The sequence below is a fragment of the Polypterus senegalus genome, chromosome 6 (assembly GCF_016835505.1).
Source record: "Polypterus senegalus isolate Bchr_013 chromosome 6, ASM1683550v1, whole genome shotgun sequence".
Taxonomy (NCBI): domain Eukaryota; kingdom Metazoa; phylum Chordata; class Cladistia; order Polypteriformes; family Polypteridae; genus Polypterus; species Polypterus senegalus.
Genome location: NC_053159.1, coordinates 110,704,758 through 110,720,714, shown reverse-complemented (window position 1 = coordinate 110,720,714; position 15,957 = coordinate 110,704,758). Strand labels below are relative to the sequence as shown.

Genomic DNA, 15,957 nt, shown 5'->3' with positions numbered 1-15,957 from the left:
TGAAGCGGAACTGGACCATGCAACATGACAATGACCCAAAACATACTAGTAAATCAACCAAAGATTGGCTGAAAAAGAAGAAATGGAGAGTCCTGGAATGGCCAAGTCAAAGTCCAGATTTGAATCCCATTGAGATGCTGTGGGGTGACTTGAAAAGGGCTGTACGTGCAAGAAACCCCTCAAACATCTCACAGCTGAAAAAGTTCTGCATTGAGGAGTGGGGTAAAATTTCCTCAGACCGATGTCGAAGACTGGTAGATGGCTACAAGAACCGTCTCACTGCAGTTATTTCAGCCAAAGGAGGTAACACTCGCTATTAGGGGCAAGGGTGTCCTATCTTTTTCCTCAGTTAGAATAGGCATTTTTGTAGAATGACATTTACAGAAGATCTTGAAAAGACTTTTCTTCAGTTTTCTTTGTTTAGTTGGATTACTTTAATCTCTCTGTATTGTTGAAACGGAGATGAAATAACCATTTATTAAAAATGTTACAAAAAACCACATGCTTTCAAAGGGTGTCCTAATGTTTTCACATGACTGTAAGTATGTTAAGAAAACACAAACCGTGGCCTAGATGAAAATAAAGAACACAACACTCCTAAAAGAACTGATGACTGTTTAATTAGTGTCATTTTCTTAAGCTATACTTTAGCTACTACCCTTTTATATTTGTTGATCTACAATTCAAACTTCAGAGTTGAAGTGTACAAAAGTAAAAACATAATATAAAACAGATAAGATGAAAAAGGGTAGTTTGCTTTCAAATTAATTGCTTATAGCATTTCCTCACACTCTCACCAACAAGTGCTATGACAATACCAGCTTTACCACATCCATCCAAACTGTGCTATAATGAAACCCCTTTCTACCCAAATCCCCAATCCCTTTAGCTTTCTTAGCCTTTCTCCACTGCTGCTAGAAAAGGTAGCTCAGCTGATCTTCAGGTTCTACTTGTTAATTACCTGACTTCATCATGTGCAGTTTTGCAAGCATACACCAGTTCCACCAGCTGATTGAAAACTATTATGCCCCAAAAGGACTTTGCAAAAAAATGGTTTAAGGTGTTTTTTTTTAAATCCATTAAATAAATTGGGGCATGGAAAAACTAGGGAAAACAAACTAATAAAATGAAAAAGTAGGTTCAGTTTAGGAGTTGCTGCTCTAAGCTACTTTGCAACAAAATGTTAAGCTCCTCTGTACCTCTGGCAGGCAGTTTAGTGTATTGGATAAAGCTATGGACTTCAATCCCTGGAGCTGTTTGTACAAATCTAACTACTGACACTGTCCATAAGGAAGTTACTTCACCTGTCTGTGCTCAAAATAGAAAAAGAAAAAAACCTAACCAATTGAATGTCAAATGAACTGCAAGTTGCCCTGCATAAAGGCATTAGCCAAATAAAAAAACATCATTTGTAAAGATGCAGAGACAAAACATATGTAATGCTATTTAGTGTAAGCTTTTTGTGTACAATAATTATTGCCAGATATGATTTATACCCAAAGATGGGAATTAAAGTAGAAAAGAATGTTTGTGGATGTAAGCCTGCTAAAAGGAATGCACTATTCCAAATGCTGGAAAAAAAAATCCATTAAGTAATACTGTGGTTAAGGGAAAGCAGGTAGAAGCATTTCCCCAAGGACATGTAAAATTAAATCTGTCCAATGCAGTCCTCTCCTGAAGAGTTGCTCTTTTCAAGATATTTCCTTGTCACGAGACAGTTAGGCTTCCCCAAGAAGCATATTGTCCTTTCATTTAATTTCATTATCAGATAACCCAATACAATATTAGTCAAAAATGTGCATCTGTAGTAAACACTAAGTCAGCTTCTATCACCCTACTCTTACATATAAAGTTCTTATTCACGTGTTAAATCTTCAGACTCAGAGTTACTTATCTGTGCAAAACACAAAGAGAGGGCTAAACATAACATTCTTATACTGAAACAACATTATTAAAATCATATATTTATAACAAACTCATAAAGAAAGTTAAAGGATTATTCACATCTCTATTCAATTTTAGTATCAAACATCTTACTTGTCATTTAAATCACTGAAGTTTTGTACAGAATTCACCAAGAACACCACCAGCTGACAATAGGATTGATGAACCTCCTTTTGAAGAACCTGGCCACAGCCAGCTAAATGACCAAACAAACTAGCAATAAAAAAGAAAAAGAAAAGAAAAAAAAAAAAAAAGTACAATAAATAATGTCTTTCAGTTTCAAGTGAAAGGTTACATTAAAGAAAAAGAATACAAAGCTTTCTGAAAACAACAGATTATTAAACATACTCAAATTCATTCAACTATTATTTTCAAAATATTAAAGAATTTTAAAATTACTCAGTAACTTTCAAAATCATTGCTAGGCAGCTAATTCTACTATTTATACTCGCTTATTTTGTGAAAAAAAGGTTTTTCACTGAGAAAAATGAACTTTTCACCATTTTTGAGTTATACCCCTTTGTTGCTATTGAAGAACCCTTTTTAAAGTAGCAGGTGGTATCCATAAACTCCTTTTGTAAAAAATCAATTGTTGAACCTAAAAATGTAGCTCCTACAGTTCTCTAATAAACTGACAGGTCTCAGCTCGATATATGTCTGGCACCTCTACTCTCAATGTGATGTTACACTATCAATCTTCTTAGATAGCTTTCTCTCTTAAGATTACAAAGTCATCAGTAACTACTCAGACTGAAAAAGCAATGTCTGTTTCTTGCATTTACAATTGCTTGGGGTGGGGCCACCAAGTACATTCTGGAACAAAACATAGTCTACAGTCTCCCAAAGTACAAGTCCAGAAACTATGCAAAATTTCATAGGGATATGTTCAACAAGATAGATTTGCATACCAAACAAACACACACGCACACACAGCTTTATATATTAAATATCATATAGTCATACTTACTAATTATGTTGCCAGAGAGTGTAAAAAAAGATGCATATTGATTTGCACATGCAAATAATTTTCCTTTACTTTGTACACTTGACAGTAATGACCCAATAAAACTCTGCATACTACATATTCAGTCAGTGGGGTTTTTGGCATGAAAATCCTGGTGGGGCCACAAGGTCCTGGGTAAGAGATGCTGTTAGAAAAGGTGGAGCCATCCTGAGATGTCATGTGAAGGGTGTGTGTGTGTGTGCGTGTGTGTGTGTGTGTGAGAGAGAGAGAGAGAGAAATTATCAAACTCTTAAACAGCAGAACCTGAGAAACACTTCTCTGTTGAAATCACTGGCCTGGGTACATGGCCAACAGAGATCTTAGGAAGAATTCTGGATTGGATTGGATCAATTCATAATACTTTGAAAAATAAGTGGAGATGTTGTTGTCTCTGACAACAAGTGAATGGTGTGAGGCAATGGCAGCATTATGAATGTGTTGGCCTGGGATTTGGCAGACGAAATTGGAGTCCCTTGGAATGAGTCATGTAAATTTAGTCACATTAGGGAGAGACGCACATGGCAATTCCCAATGTATTAAGCAATCAGAACCAGTGATGATAAAATAACAGGCATATAATACAATTAAAAAAAATGTACAATATAAAATTTCTTCAACATTTTTCACACAGTACAACAAAAGGTCATTATTAAATCATCAATATCATCCATCCATCCATTTTCCAAATAGCTGAATCCGAACACAGGGTCACGGGGGTCTGCTGGAGCCAATCCCAGCCAACACAGGGCACAAGGCAGGAACCAATCCTGGGCAGGGTGCCAACCCACCGCAGGACACACACAAACACACAAGCACACACTAGGGCCAATTTAGAATCGCCAATCCACCTAACCATCAGTTACTTAATAAATAAAGGGGAGATGCAAATGAAAATTAACGCAGTCACAATTTTTATTCAATGGAAAAAATGCTGAATCATATTTTACCTAAACAATCATCATAGTCTGGCAGGGCCAGACATGATACTTAGATGAGAATACACATTAGGGGACAACTCATTAAAAAGTATGTAGTGACAAAATCCTATGCTGCAAAGGCTACACCTAGAGGGCTTCTTTCTAAAGCACCTGCCCCCAGTTTCTACAATATGTGCATTTTAAACTGCTGCCAGGGTTTCAGGGAGAGGGCAAAAGATACTGAACAAAAGAATAAAAAGCTAAAATTGTTGTTATCCATTCAGTCAGAAGATGAATTTTGTACAACCTCAGGTAGAATAGCTGATTTAGGTGGTTAAAGTACTGAAATCTGCATCTCCTGTGGCTCTTTATTATCAGCTCAGTCCTTTAGATCGAGTGTGACACACCATTTACTTAAAATGCATAATCTGCAGTTTATATTTCATTACTATAGCTACCACTTATTTCGTGCATAATACTCCTGCACTATCGTCATAATACTAAACAACAGAGAGCACACACAGCACCTGTGACAAATATCGTTCACATTTTTCATTCGTTCACTGATGCTGTCAATGGATAATCTGATACTAAAGAAACTTGCATCAATTTATGTTTATTTTTAAAAAGTGCAATGTGCTCTATGCACATGCGACACACATTTATATGTCTAATATGTTTTTTAGGAGACATTTCAACAGTAGATGGTTCATTCTAAATAGAAATTGCTTTCTGTAGGACTAGGTTAAGGAGAGCACCTCTGATCTTAGCAGCTCAAAATCACTGCCCCTACTTTAAGTGCTGCCTTCATGGGATGTTGGATTGGTTTAGAAATGTGACACTCAGTGAGCCACATAATTGCTCCCACCCAAGTTTAAGAGAAATTCACCCATGGTCATCTTCTGATGTATACATCATATGTCTGGCTTCAGCAAGAATACAATCAACATGATTCATGATAATGACAACTAAAACAAAAGAGCAAGATGTAGACGTTCACACACCTTGAATTGCATCACAAAAAATCATCTGACTGGTACCTTGAAATGGCTCTACCCTTCAAGCCCCAAAGGGAAACTGAAAAGTTCAGGCTGTGCATGCATACACAAATGAGCAAAAGTATGTCTAGAATTCTGTAGAATGCACACTTAAACCATAAACAAACTAGAGGTATCATGCACAAAGAAAACTTCACACATTACAAAAATATTTTTCTAGACAAGAAATTGCATTTTGACAAGAAGGTGTGGTATACAAATTCTAATAATTCATTAAATAATCAAGGAAGGTTTGCAACTTATTTAATGTTTGCTTAACACTGCCATTTAATTGGAGAAGGGTAGGGGAATTTCCCTACATGCCATACTGCACAGACACCACTTTATCTATACTAATAAAAGGCAAAGCCCTCACTCACCCACTGACTCACTCACTGACTCATCACTAATTCTCCAACTTCCCGTGTAGGTAGAAGGCGGAAATTTGGCAGGCTTATTCCTTACAGCTTACTTACAAAAGTTGGGCAGGTTTCATTTCGAAATTCTACGCATAAGGGTCATAACTGGAAGCTATTTTTCCCCATATAATGTAATGGAGTCTTGAGTTGGAGATGGCCGCGGGGGGCGGAGTTTCGTGTGACATCATCACGCCTCCTACGTAAGTACGTAGAGCACAAGGAAGAACTCCAAACAGCGATCAGCACAAAACGCCATTTCACAATTGAGAAGGCAGAAAAACATTATGAAGCAAATGATGCATACAAGCATATTCATAAGTACAGCTACTGCGGAAACAAAGCACGGCGTGAACCGTAAGTTTATATTAAATTAAGTTCATAGGCTACCACTAGCGTTTGTAATTTAGTGCCTGCCCATATAAGGCCGTCCATCAGCGGCAATCCAATACAAACACTGCCGGTAAATATTCACGTGTGAAGGACTGTGCTTATGCAGAGGAAGATGAGATGGTCAGGGTGGTGTTTGGCACAAACTCATTGAAACTGCGAGAGAAAGTTTTAAGTGCCGGGTCTTAGCTGACATTACCCGAGATGGCACCAGTACAGCTGGGAACCTTCGATGCAAGAACACCAAGCGGCTCCGTGAACTGGCGCAGTGCACAGACAAAAGCAACAGTTCCAAAGAGTGCTGAACAAAACCGAATTACACAATTGAGAAGGCAGCAAAAAATATGAGGCGTCTTATACATAGAATCATATTCATAAGTGCAGCTACTGCGGAAACAAAGCACACGGTGGAAAAAGTGAATGTCCTGCTAAAGGAAGACAGTGTAAAAAAAACCCGTGCATGCAGTTTGTCACATCACAGATAAAAGGAAGGCGAGCTGTTTATTGATGCAGTAAGGAACTAATCGATGAATGAAACCTCTTATCTTTACAGCGATTGACAAACACGGAATGTAACTTGAACACATCCTACAAATACGAGCCTGATTGAAAGAAATAATGATAATCAAATCCTTGATGACAGCAACATTCAATAACACTCACAAAACAATTACTGTATATTGACAATCATGTTACGTTATTTTTAAAATGTTCCCTTTTCTTTTTCATAACTTCTACTTCTCCACTGCGATACGGGTATATATATAAATGTATATATATACCCGATCTACAATACATACTTTAGCATAGACAAGCCACACGCTGTGGCTAATTGTAGAGTCTTAAGCCTCTAACGCCGACATTGAGGTTGATTCGAGAGGGATGTACTGACTATGTACGCGCTACCGATTCATTTTACCTTAGCATCTCCTTGGTTTGGGGCGTATGAAAAATATTAGGTTAACGCAGAATCATGTTACGTTATTTTAAAATTTTCCCTTTCTTAGCACAAGCACAGCTGAGAAGCTTGATGCATGTACTCCATAGCGTTAAAAATAGCGCATTTAATCACACTTTCAATTCCAAACAAGCGGGAACTTTTGTCAATGCATGATTTCCTGGTTACATCCATTACACTGATGCACACATCACAGCTACAAAAATGTTAGAGTCGGAATAAAGCGCGTTCCTACGACTGATCATTTCGACTTCCGAAGCCTTGATAAAAGCATGGTTTTGTGCACACTGAAAAGCAAGCAAAATTAGATGCATTACAGAAAGCGGACTTTGTGGCTCTTACTGGGGATCATTGGACTTCCGTGACCGTTAGTAATTCTAAATACATCTAATTACAAAATGTTCAATGATCACACTGTTTTAGCCTAATGTACAAAATAATTTTGGCTAATGTTACTCAGAGTTTAAAGAGTAAGCTGGTCAAATTACCTTTTATGTTTCTGACTTATTTTTTAAGAAGAAAAACTGCACTTTATGGTGAAATTTTGGTTATTATTATTTAAAGACAATACTATTCTGAAAATGTACTTAAAGTACTTAAACTACCACTTTATTTTTAAGTCTGCCCAATTTTAACCAGGGATGATATTTTTGTTTCTGTTTTGAATTCAAATGCAGTTTAAAGGCTTTTTTCAGAAATTAAAACAGCTTCAGTTTACAATATTCATGTCCATGTCTATTATTTGATTCTGTAAGCCCACTAAAACCGTTTTAAATAAAAAAAAAAAACATTTGCGATTTGGGGCAAATTTACGTGCGATTACATACGATTAATCAAGATTAATTCTTACACAGCCTCTAATTAATTGGATTAATTTTTTAATCGAGTCCCACCTAATATATATATATATGTAGATATATATATGTACATTTGTATATATATGTGTATATACAGTATATATGTAGATATGTATATGTTGTATATACAGTATGTATATATATGTGTGTGTATATATACAGTATGTGTATATATGTGTATATATATGTATGTGTGTATATGTGTATATATATATATATATATATGTTTATATGTATATATATGTTTATATATGTGTCTGTGTGAGTGTGTGTGTATATATATATATATATATATATATATGCCAGCAACACTCATATCAATGACAAAACAATTACATTAACAATCATCTTACGTTATTTTTAAAATGTTTGCTTTTCTTTTTCATAACTTCTTTAACACACTACTTCTCCGATGCGAAGCGCTGGGTATTCTGCTAGTAAATTATATGTTGAATTTAATGATGTATGTTTTTCTATGGCTGGTACTGGATTACTGTCACTAGTCTGTGGGAGACATGCAAGTAAGAATTTTATTATACTAAGTACAGCTGACAATAAGCTTGAATTTATAAAGTTTAGGTGAAAAAATGCACACAAACTGCTAGATGAAGACTAAGAAAAACAAGTCACAAACTCACTATAGTTTTAGTGTAAAGTGAAGTTTAAAATGACCACAAAATCAATATTCCTTTCCAATGGGTGGGATGGGACGCCCACTTTGCCTACCTCATAAGTCTTTAGTGGTTCCTTCTCTTAAATCCTAAACTCTTCTCATTCACAGGTTTCCTACTGACTCTAAACAACAATCTGTAAAAAACTGGCTAAATATAGGCTTTAATCCTCCTCCCTAGGCTGCAGCAACACCCAACTAAAATTTACTCCCTTGGCTACAGGTATCCCTAATATTTTAGGTATTTTGTATTTCTAAACAAGTAAAGGACTTCTGCAGTCAATATTTTAAGAACTTTACGTAAGGGACCACGTATTGCCACACTGTGTGACCATTGAGGGCTTTGGGCCCTCAGACATCACATATAGTGTCCTTGATGGTTTCAGTTCTGGCATAACCTAACAGCCCCTAGTTTCCTAAAATAGAATACATAATTATCATCTCACTGCCAGTCTACATACTCTCTACCCTCGGGGACTATTCTGTAGGACTTTTCTAAACCCCTTTCCACCTTGGTTATGCCCTCACCAGCTAGGCACTCCTACTGTAATACATAAAAACAACTAGTCTCCCTGCTTAATACATCTGGACCACTTTGTTGTATTAAAATATGCTATAAAAATCATTTAAATACAGGTGCTACAAAAGTTCTGTCAATAAAAGTTTAAACTTAACTTTTGTTCACATTTATGAAAACAAAACATTTACCATGATCATATTTTGAATCCAAGTAGGAAACCTAGTGAATGAAGAGTTAACCAAACAATCAATTAAATCAAAAACAGTTTCTATTTAATAAACAAAAAACCTGTAGGTTTTACCACTATGAACCTTTTCTCCAAATGAGTTTGTTTTAATTCTGTCATTAGTCATCTTCTTGAATATAACAAAAAAAAAATCTCTTACCTAGTAAAATCTTTCTGACAAGCAAGGAATTCTTGCAAGAAGAGGATACAGGGAGCTTGGAAAAGAACAGGCCTTCCAAGGGAATTTAAACATCGATAAACAGTCTTTAGAACTTCAGAAACACATTCAGCTTGTTCTTTTTTGAGTGAAAGAACTTGCAAAACACTGTAAAGAATAAAAAAAGCAAACACTTATTTAAATATTTTACAATAATCACTCAGCATCTTATAGAAATTATTATTTGTGACATATTTGAAACATTTTTTCATTCCAATGTTCACTAAGGTGTCCCAGTTTCAGGCTTGTTATTTAATGTGACTAATTCTGCATTACAGCATTGATTGCATTTCCTTTTTAAAAAAAAAGATGCATATGAATTTAAAAAAAAACTTTATTCGACCAAACAAATGCAATTTCACTTCAATTATATTAACAATATGAACAAGTCATATATTCCAACAGAGGACTGCAGGAGACTGGAAGCAAACCCTGATATGGGAAAAATATCAGGAGAAAATCAACAAAGACACAGGAAGAATGAGTAAACTCTATGACAGGGCTCCTCAATTACATCCTGAAGGGTCACAGTGGCTGTAGGTTTTCGCCTTGACCAATTCTTAATTAAAACTCATCTTTTTACTACTAAAGCAATGAAATATGTTTATTTAGGCTTAGCTTAAATATGATTGTTATGATTCAAAAACCTTAAATGCCTTTTTAGTTTTAAACAGCAACATTTAAATTTTAGGTGTTGGCCGTTTTCTTAACCAGGCATCAGTTAATAATGAGGTGCAAATGCCAAAGGAAACTCCAGGTTTAAAGCGAATGTGCTTCCATTTAAACCTGTGTATATGCATAATGAAGTATAAGTGTTAATAAAATGTACTGAAATAAAATGTGGACAAAGGGAAGAACCTAGAGGTACAAATCTGTCCCAGACCACAAAACACATAGATAATGTTATAACAAAATGAAAAATCTACAATGTGATAACATTTTTCTTGGAAGAGTGAAAGCATCAATAAACCGTATAAATAAATGCCATGTTTCAATATCTGCTAGATCTGGATTCCAGTTACAAATCTGTTTGGATTAAAAACCTACAACCACTGCAGCCCTCCAAGACTGTAAATGAGGACCCCTAATGTACAACATTTAAGTTAAGTTTTAAAACTTTTTAAAAAGATATTTTTTACTTAAGATTTCATCTCTGGAGAGATGAGGTAGCACATGCAGCTATAAAGAATCAAATTAAGCTGTTCACCATTATTCATTTTAAACAATTTAAAAACATGAAAAATACATAAGATGAGAATTTTGTATTTGGTTCTGTAAAGTGATCTTATTGGAAATTTTCAACTTACTTTTTCTGGAAGACTAAAGGGTCCTTCATGAAATCCAAAACATATTTCAGCATGACATATTTTTCTTTGACCGATGAAACAGTTCTAGTCTCTTCCATAGACCTATATGAAAGTAGTCGTAAGCGCCCTTTGCTGTAAGATGCTCTACGAACTGGCACGGAAGAGGGCAAGGGATGTTCCTGTTGTGGAGTGTTACTTTCAGCTAATTCTTTGCTAATAGCCGACTCAGTTTGGTTGCAGTCCTGCAATACTGCTTGACAATTTAACGTGGAGTTAATTTCTACATGTTCACTTAAAGCCTTTGACTGTTGGTCAGGTGCAAAAGAAAAATTGCCCAAAGATGAAAAATTTGGAGTAGACTGAGCATCTGGTTTAAGTATGGGGGAAGATGTATCTCCTGCTGCTTGCACTGTGCCATTTTTATCAGCTTTGGGATTCAGTGGTTTATTAGTTACATCACAAAAAACATTCTGTTTCAGAGATCCTGATGGGTTAAACTTCAGGAGTAGGAGGCTTTTTTCAATACAGGCATCAGCTATAAAAGAGAAGGAAGGTTTAAAAATAATGGTCAAATGTCAATGACAGGATAAAATGGTAAACTTTAATCACAAAGTTTTCATCCATAATGAATAGACTGATGGATGAAGCAAACACATTTAAAACAACTAATCAATCTGTTTATGAGTAGCACAACTATTTTATAAATGACAATGACACAAATGAATGATTAAGAAGAGTTTAAAGTCTGTCTGACCAAGGGGGAAAAAAAAACATCTCCTCTGTCTCTCAGTCACAGCCATAGCTATGGAGGCATCTGCCTAAATGCAGCACCTGGAATAGTTTATGACTTACATGAAATGTTTTTGCAATTTTCTGTTTTGCCATTGATCTGGATCAATAGATATAGATAATAATAATAATCATAATAATAATAATAGATATAGGGTTACGTACAAGAGTCGAGAAAGATGCACACAGGTAGATTACATCTTATGCAGAAGAGTTGATCTGAAGGAGATTGAAGACTGCAAAGTGGTGGCAGGGGAAAGTGTAGTTAAGCAGCATAGGATGGTGGTCTGAAGGATGACGTTGGAGATCAAGAAGAGGAAGAGAGTGAGGGCAGAGCCAAGGATCAAATGGTGGAAGTTGAAAAAGGAAGACTGCAAGGTTGAGTTTAGGGAGGAGGTGAGACAGGCACTGGGTGGCAGTGAAGAGTTACCAGACAGCTGGGAAACTAAAGCAGATGTAGTAAGGGTGATAGCAAGAATGGCGCTTGGCGTGACATCTGGAAAGAGGAAGGAGGAAAAGGAAACCTGGTGGTGTAATGAGGAAATACAGGAGAGTATGCAGAGGAAGAGGATGGCAAAGAAGAAGTGGGATAGTCAGAGAGATGCAGATAGTAGACAAGAGTACAAGGAGATAAGGCGTAAGGTGAAGAGAGAGGTGGCGAAGGCTAAAGAAAAGGCGTATGATGAGTTGTATGAGAGGGGTTGGATACTAAGGAGGGAGAAAAGGACATGTACTGATTGGCTAGACAGAGGGGCCGAGCTGGGAAAGATGTGCAGCAGGTTAGGGTGATAAAGGATAAAGATGGAAAAGTACTCACAAGCGAGGAAAGTGTGTTGAGCAGATGGAAAGAGTACTTTGAGAGGCTAATGAATGAAAAGAAAGAGAGAGAGAAGAGGTTGGATGATGTGGAGATAGTGAATCAGAAAGTGCAATGGATTAGCAAGGAGGAAGTAAGGACAGCTATGAAGAGGATAAAAAATGGAAAGGCTGTTGGTCCAGATGACATACCTATGGAAGCATGGAGGTGTCTAGGACAGATGGCAGTGGAGTTTCTAACCAGATTGTTTAACGGAATCTTGGAAAGTGAGAGGATGCCTGAGGAGTGCATAAGAAGTGTACTGGTGCCGATATTTAAGAATAAGGGGGATGTGCAGGACTGTAGTAACTACAGGGGGTAAAATTGATGAGCCACAGCATGAAGTTATGGAAAAGAGTAGTGGAAGGTAGGTTAAGAAGTGAGGTGATGATTAGTGAGCAGCAGTATGGTTTCATGCCAAGAAAGAGCACCACAGATGCAATGTTTGCTCCGAGGACGTTGATGGAGAAGTTTAGAGAAGGCCAGAAGGAGTTGCATTGCTTCTTTGTGGACCTGGTGAAAGCATGACAGGGTGCCTCAAGAGGAGCTGTGGTATTGTATGAGGAGGTCGGCAGTGGCAGAGAAGTACATAAGAGTTGTACAGAATATGTACGAGGGAAGTGTGACAGTGGTGAGGTCTGTGGTAGGAGTCATTCAAGTTGGAGGTGGGATTACATCAGGGATCAGCTCTGAGCCCTTTCTTATTTGCATTGGTGATGGACAGGTTGACAGACGAGATTAGACAGGAGACCCCGTGGACTGATATTTACTGATTACATTGTGATATGTAGCGATAGTAGGGAGCAAGTTGAGGAGACCCTGGAGAAGTGGAGATATGTCCTAGAGAGGAGAGAAATGAAGGTCTGTAGGAACAAGACAACAGTACAGAGTAATGGGGATTGTGGAAGAGAGGTGAAAAAGAGAGTGCAGGCAGGGTGGAATGGGTGGAGAAGAGTGTCAGGAGTAATTTGTGACAGACGGGTATCAGCAAGAGTGAAAGGGAAGGTCTACAGGACAGTAGTGAGACCAGCAATGTTATATGGGTTAGAGAAAGGTAGCACTGACCAGAAAGCAGGAGAGAGAGCTGGGTTTGACGAGGATGGATAGGATTAGAAATGAGTACATTAGAGAGTCAGCACAAGTTGGACGGTTAGGAGACAAAATCAGAGGGGCGAGATTGCATTGGTTTGGACATGTGCAGAGGAAAGATGCTGGGTGCATTGGGAGAAGGATGCTAAGGAAGAGGAAAAGAGGAAGGCCTAAGCGAAGGTTTATGGATGTGGTGAGAGAGGACATGCTGGTGATGAGTGTAACAGAACAAGATGCAGTGGACAGAAAGATATGGAAGAAGATGATCCGCTGTGGCAAACCCTAACGGGAGCAGCCGAAAGAAGAAGATATAGTCCTGCCTGCCTGGAATTGTTGTGCTGATAATTTGTTCAGCACACCATATTCCTCTTTGCAGGTCTTTGGACTCCTAGGAGTTACAACTACCAAACCAGGGAGTAATGCACCCAGTAAGCACAGACACTACAGTAGCACTGAAGAATGCTTTCAATATTGCAAGGGAGATTTTGAATTTCTTCAGTTGCCTGATGTGACACAGGTGCTCCCTTGCTTTCTGCACTACAGTGAAGGTATGATTTGGAAATCTGTGACATTTCCTCAAAAATATACACACCAAGTTGCTTATACGTGCTGACTGTTTCAAGCAGATTTCCATTCATCCTAAGTCCACAATCATAACAGAAATGTTTTTCATATTTTAGTAATAAATGGCAAAATGTAGACGTAAACTATATACTGTAATGTGTAAAGCCTGAAGTCCAAAGATCAAATAAACACTTTCACAAAAGGTTCAAGATTGATACAAAAGCTTCTGTGGCATAGCGGTAAGAATTGCTGACTTGTAATCAAGTGTACCCCGGTTCGATCCTGACTGCCTTGTCTATTACCGTTTTCAGTAGTGAGCTGCTCTTATTATTGCTATTATACAATAAACACACATGCATTTGATTTGCGTCTGTAACAGCCAGTATAAATTTCAAGTACTTGTAAAAATTATCGTGTTTTTTTTTTTCTCACTTTTATTCTCTCAGTCATGATCACAATACATACTACAACCCCCAGGGACCGGACACTAATTAGTTTTTATTTGAAACTGGGAATAACAATAGGTGTGAGTGGTGTTTTGAGACAATCGAACTGGAAATTCTCTAATTTAGACGGATAAAACGTGACACACAAACGCTGGTGAATCTGCCTTATTCGTATCTCATTGTCAGTTGATTTTTTTTCTCAAGTTTTATTGAGTGTTCCTGCTTACGCTGAATTAGTATGCGTCTTGTGGTCCATGATGTCAAAGCCGCACTGACAAAAAAACAGAGACCTAAGTATATATGAGATTTGGAATTATTCATTTTATGACCTGTATAGTACATTTTGGAAAACATTATGGCATGGATGCAACATTATTCATATTCATTTGCATGCCTTCTTGAGGTTGTAATCAGTGACCGCTTGTATTTTTTTTTTTATCTTGCCCAGTCTCCACATTTTGGTGAATGGTGCCGTTTCTTTTGTACTCCAGGGCATGCAGAGGAAAGAATAGTACAGAGAGGTCAGTTCCGCGCTATATGCAATCATCAAATTCAAATGTTAACAGTTCCCACACACCCAAGGATCGTCCTTCCTGCATTTATGACATGTGTACCTGTTGCAATGTACACACTTCTCTCTGCCTGACACTGACTGAGTTTGCTTTTATTGGGGGAAGCGGCGGTCTTGGAACAGAAGCTTGTTGATGTTGCATCCTTCTTTTCTTTTTCTTGTAAGAACTGACGACGAAGTTCCTCTGCAAAGTGAGCAAAGAACACTCTTCTTTTCTCAGTGGACCTGTGCATGCCTTGTACAGTACATGTGTGTTCATCGCTGCCAGGTCAAACTTGCTATAGCACAAGCAACCGGCCACCAGCATGTTCCTGCTCGCACTGAATAAGCTCACACCTTCTGGTGTATGATGTCAAAGCAGCACGGGAGAAAAAAAAGAAAGAGATAAATTTTGTGACATTTTGAAGAAATAATTTTATGACCTGAAAAGTACCAATTAGAAAACATCATAGCAGTATTGCAATATTATTTGAAAATGAACAGCGTCAGATCAGGTGTAAATTTATGCTGGCTGCTGTTAGGGTCAGATCAAGAAGGTGGGGGTTGCGTGATCGTGACTGAGAGAATAAAACTAACATAGTAGCCAAAGTATCATAAATTTTCCATAGGCTTCGGTAATTCTAGTGTTAAGAATTACCAAAGCCTACAAAAAATCATAATTCCAGCCCACCTTAAATCCCTTTGCATCTTTCTGTCAGTGACTTTTGTGTTGTAAATGTGTCGATAAGCAGAAGCAGCAAGCAGCCTGCTATCACATCTCCCCATCAACGCAGAAAGGGAAGAAAGTACTCTCAGCTCAAGTCTGTTTACCTGGGTGTGAGTTGCTTGGAGTTGTATAGGATAAATAATATATTGTTATTTGGAATATATGCATTTCATGTGTGTTCCGTGTCTACAACAATCTATGTAAACACATCATTAAAACAAAAAAGTTATTCATGTTTTAATAATAATTGACAAAATGTAGACATCAAGTGTATAATGTGTGAAACTTGAAGTCCAAATATCAAATAAACACTTTCACAAAAGTTACAAGTATAACAAAACAAGTGCGCTTTTATTCAAGAATATATGTGCCACACGCATGTCCTTTAAAGAAAAGACAGTGCTTACGAAGCTCGCCAAGGTATCATGCAAAGTCCTGTTTTTGATTATGTTTTCTGATGGTCTTTATATGAAA

General features: G+C 37.3%; 1 protein-coding gene across 2 annotated transcripts in view; it reads right to left on the bottom strand.

Annotated features, from left to right (window-relative positions):
• Window positions 1–15,957, bottom strand: part of zzef1 (zinc finger, ZZ-type with EF hand domain 1) — a 273,801-nt gene that overhangs the window by 82,984 nt on the left and 174,860 nt on the right. For both annotated transcript variants that reach the window (XM_039756776.1, XM_039756777.1), the window contains 3 exons: window positions 10,463–10,997; window positions 9,099–9,263; window positions 2,038–2,157 (listed from right to left, as the gene is read on the bottom strand). In XM_039756776.1, the coding sequence (XP_039612710.1) occupies window positions 2,038–2,157; window positions 9,099–9,263; window positions 10,463–10,997 (820 nt within the window). The remainder of the gene's footprint in view (window positions 1–2,037; window positions 2,158–9,098; window positions 9,264–10,462; window positions 10,998–15,957) is intronic.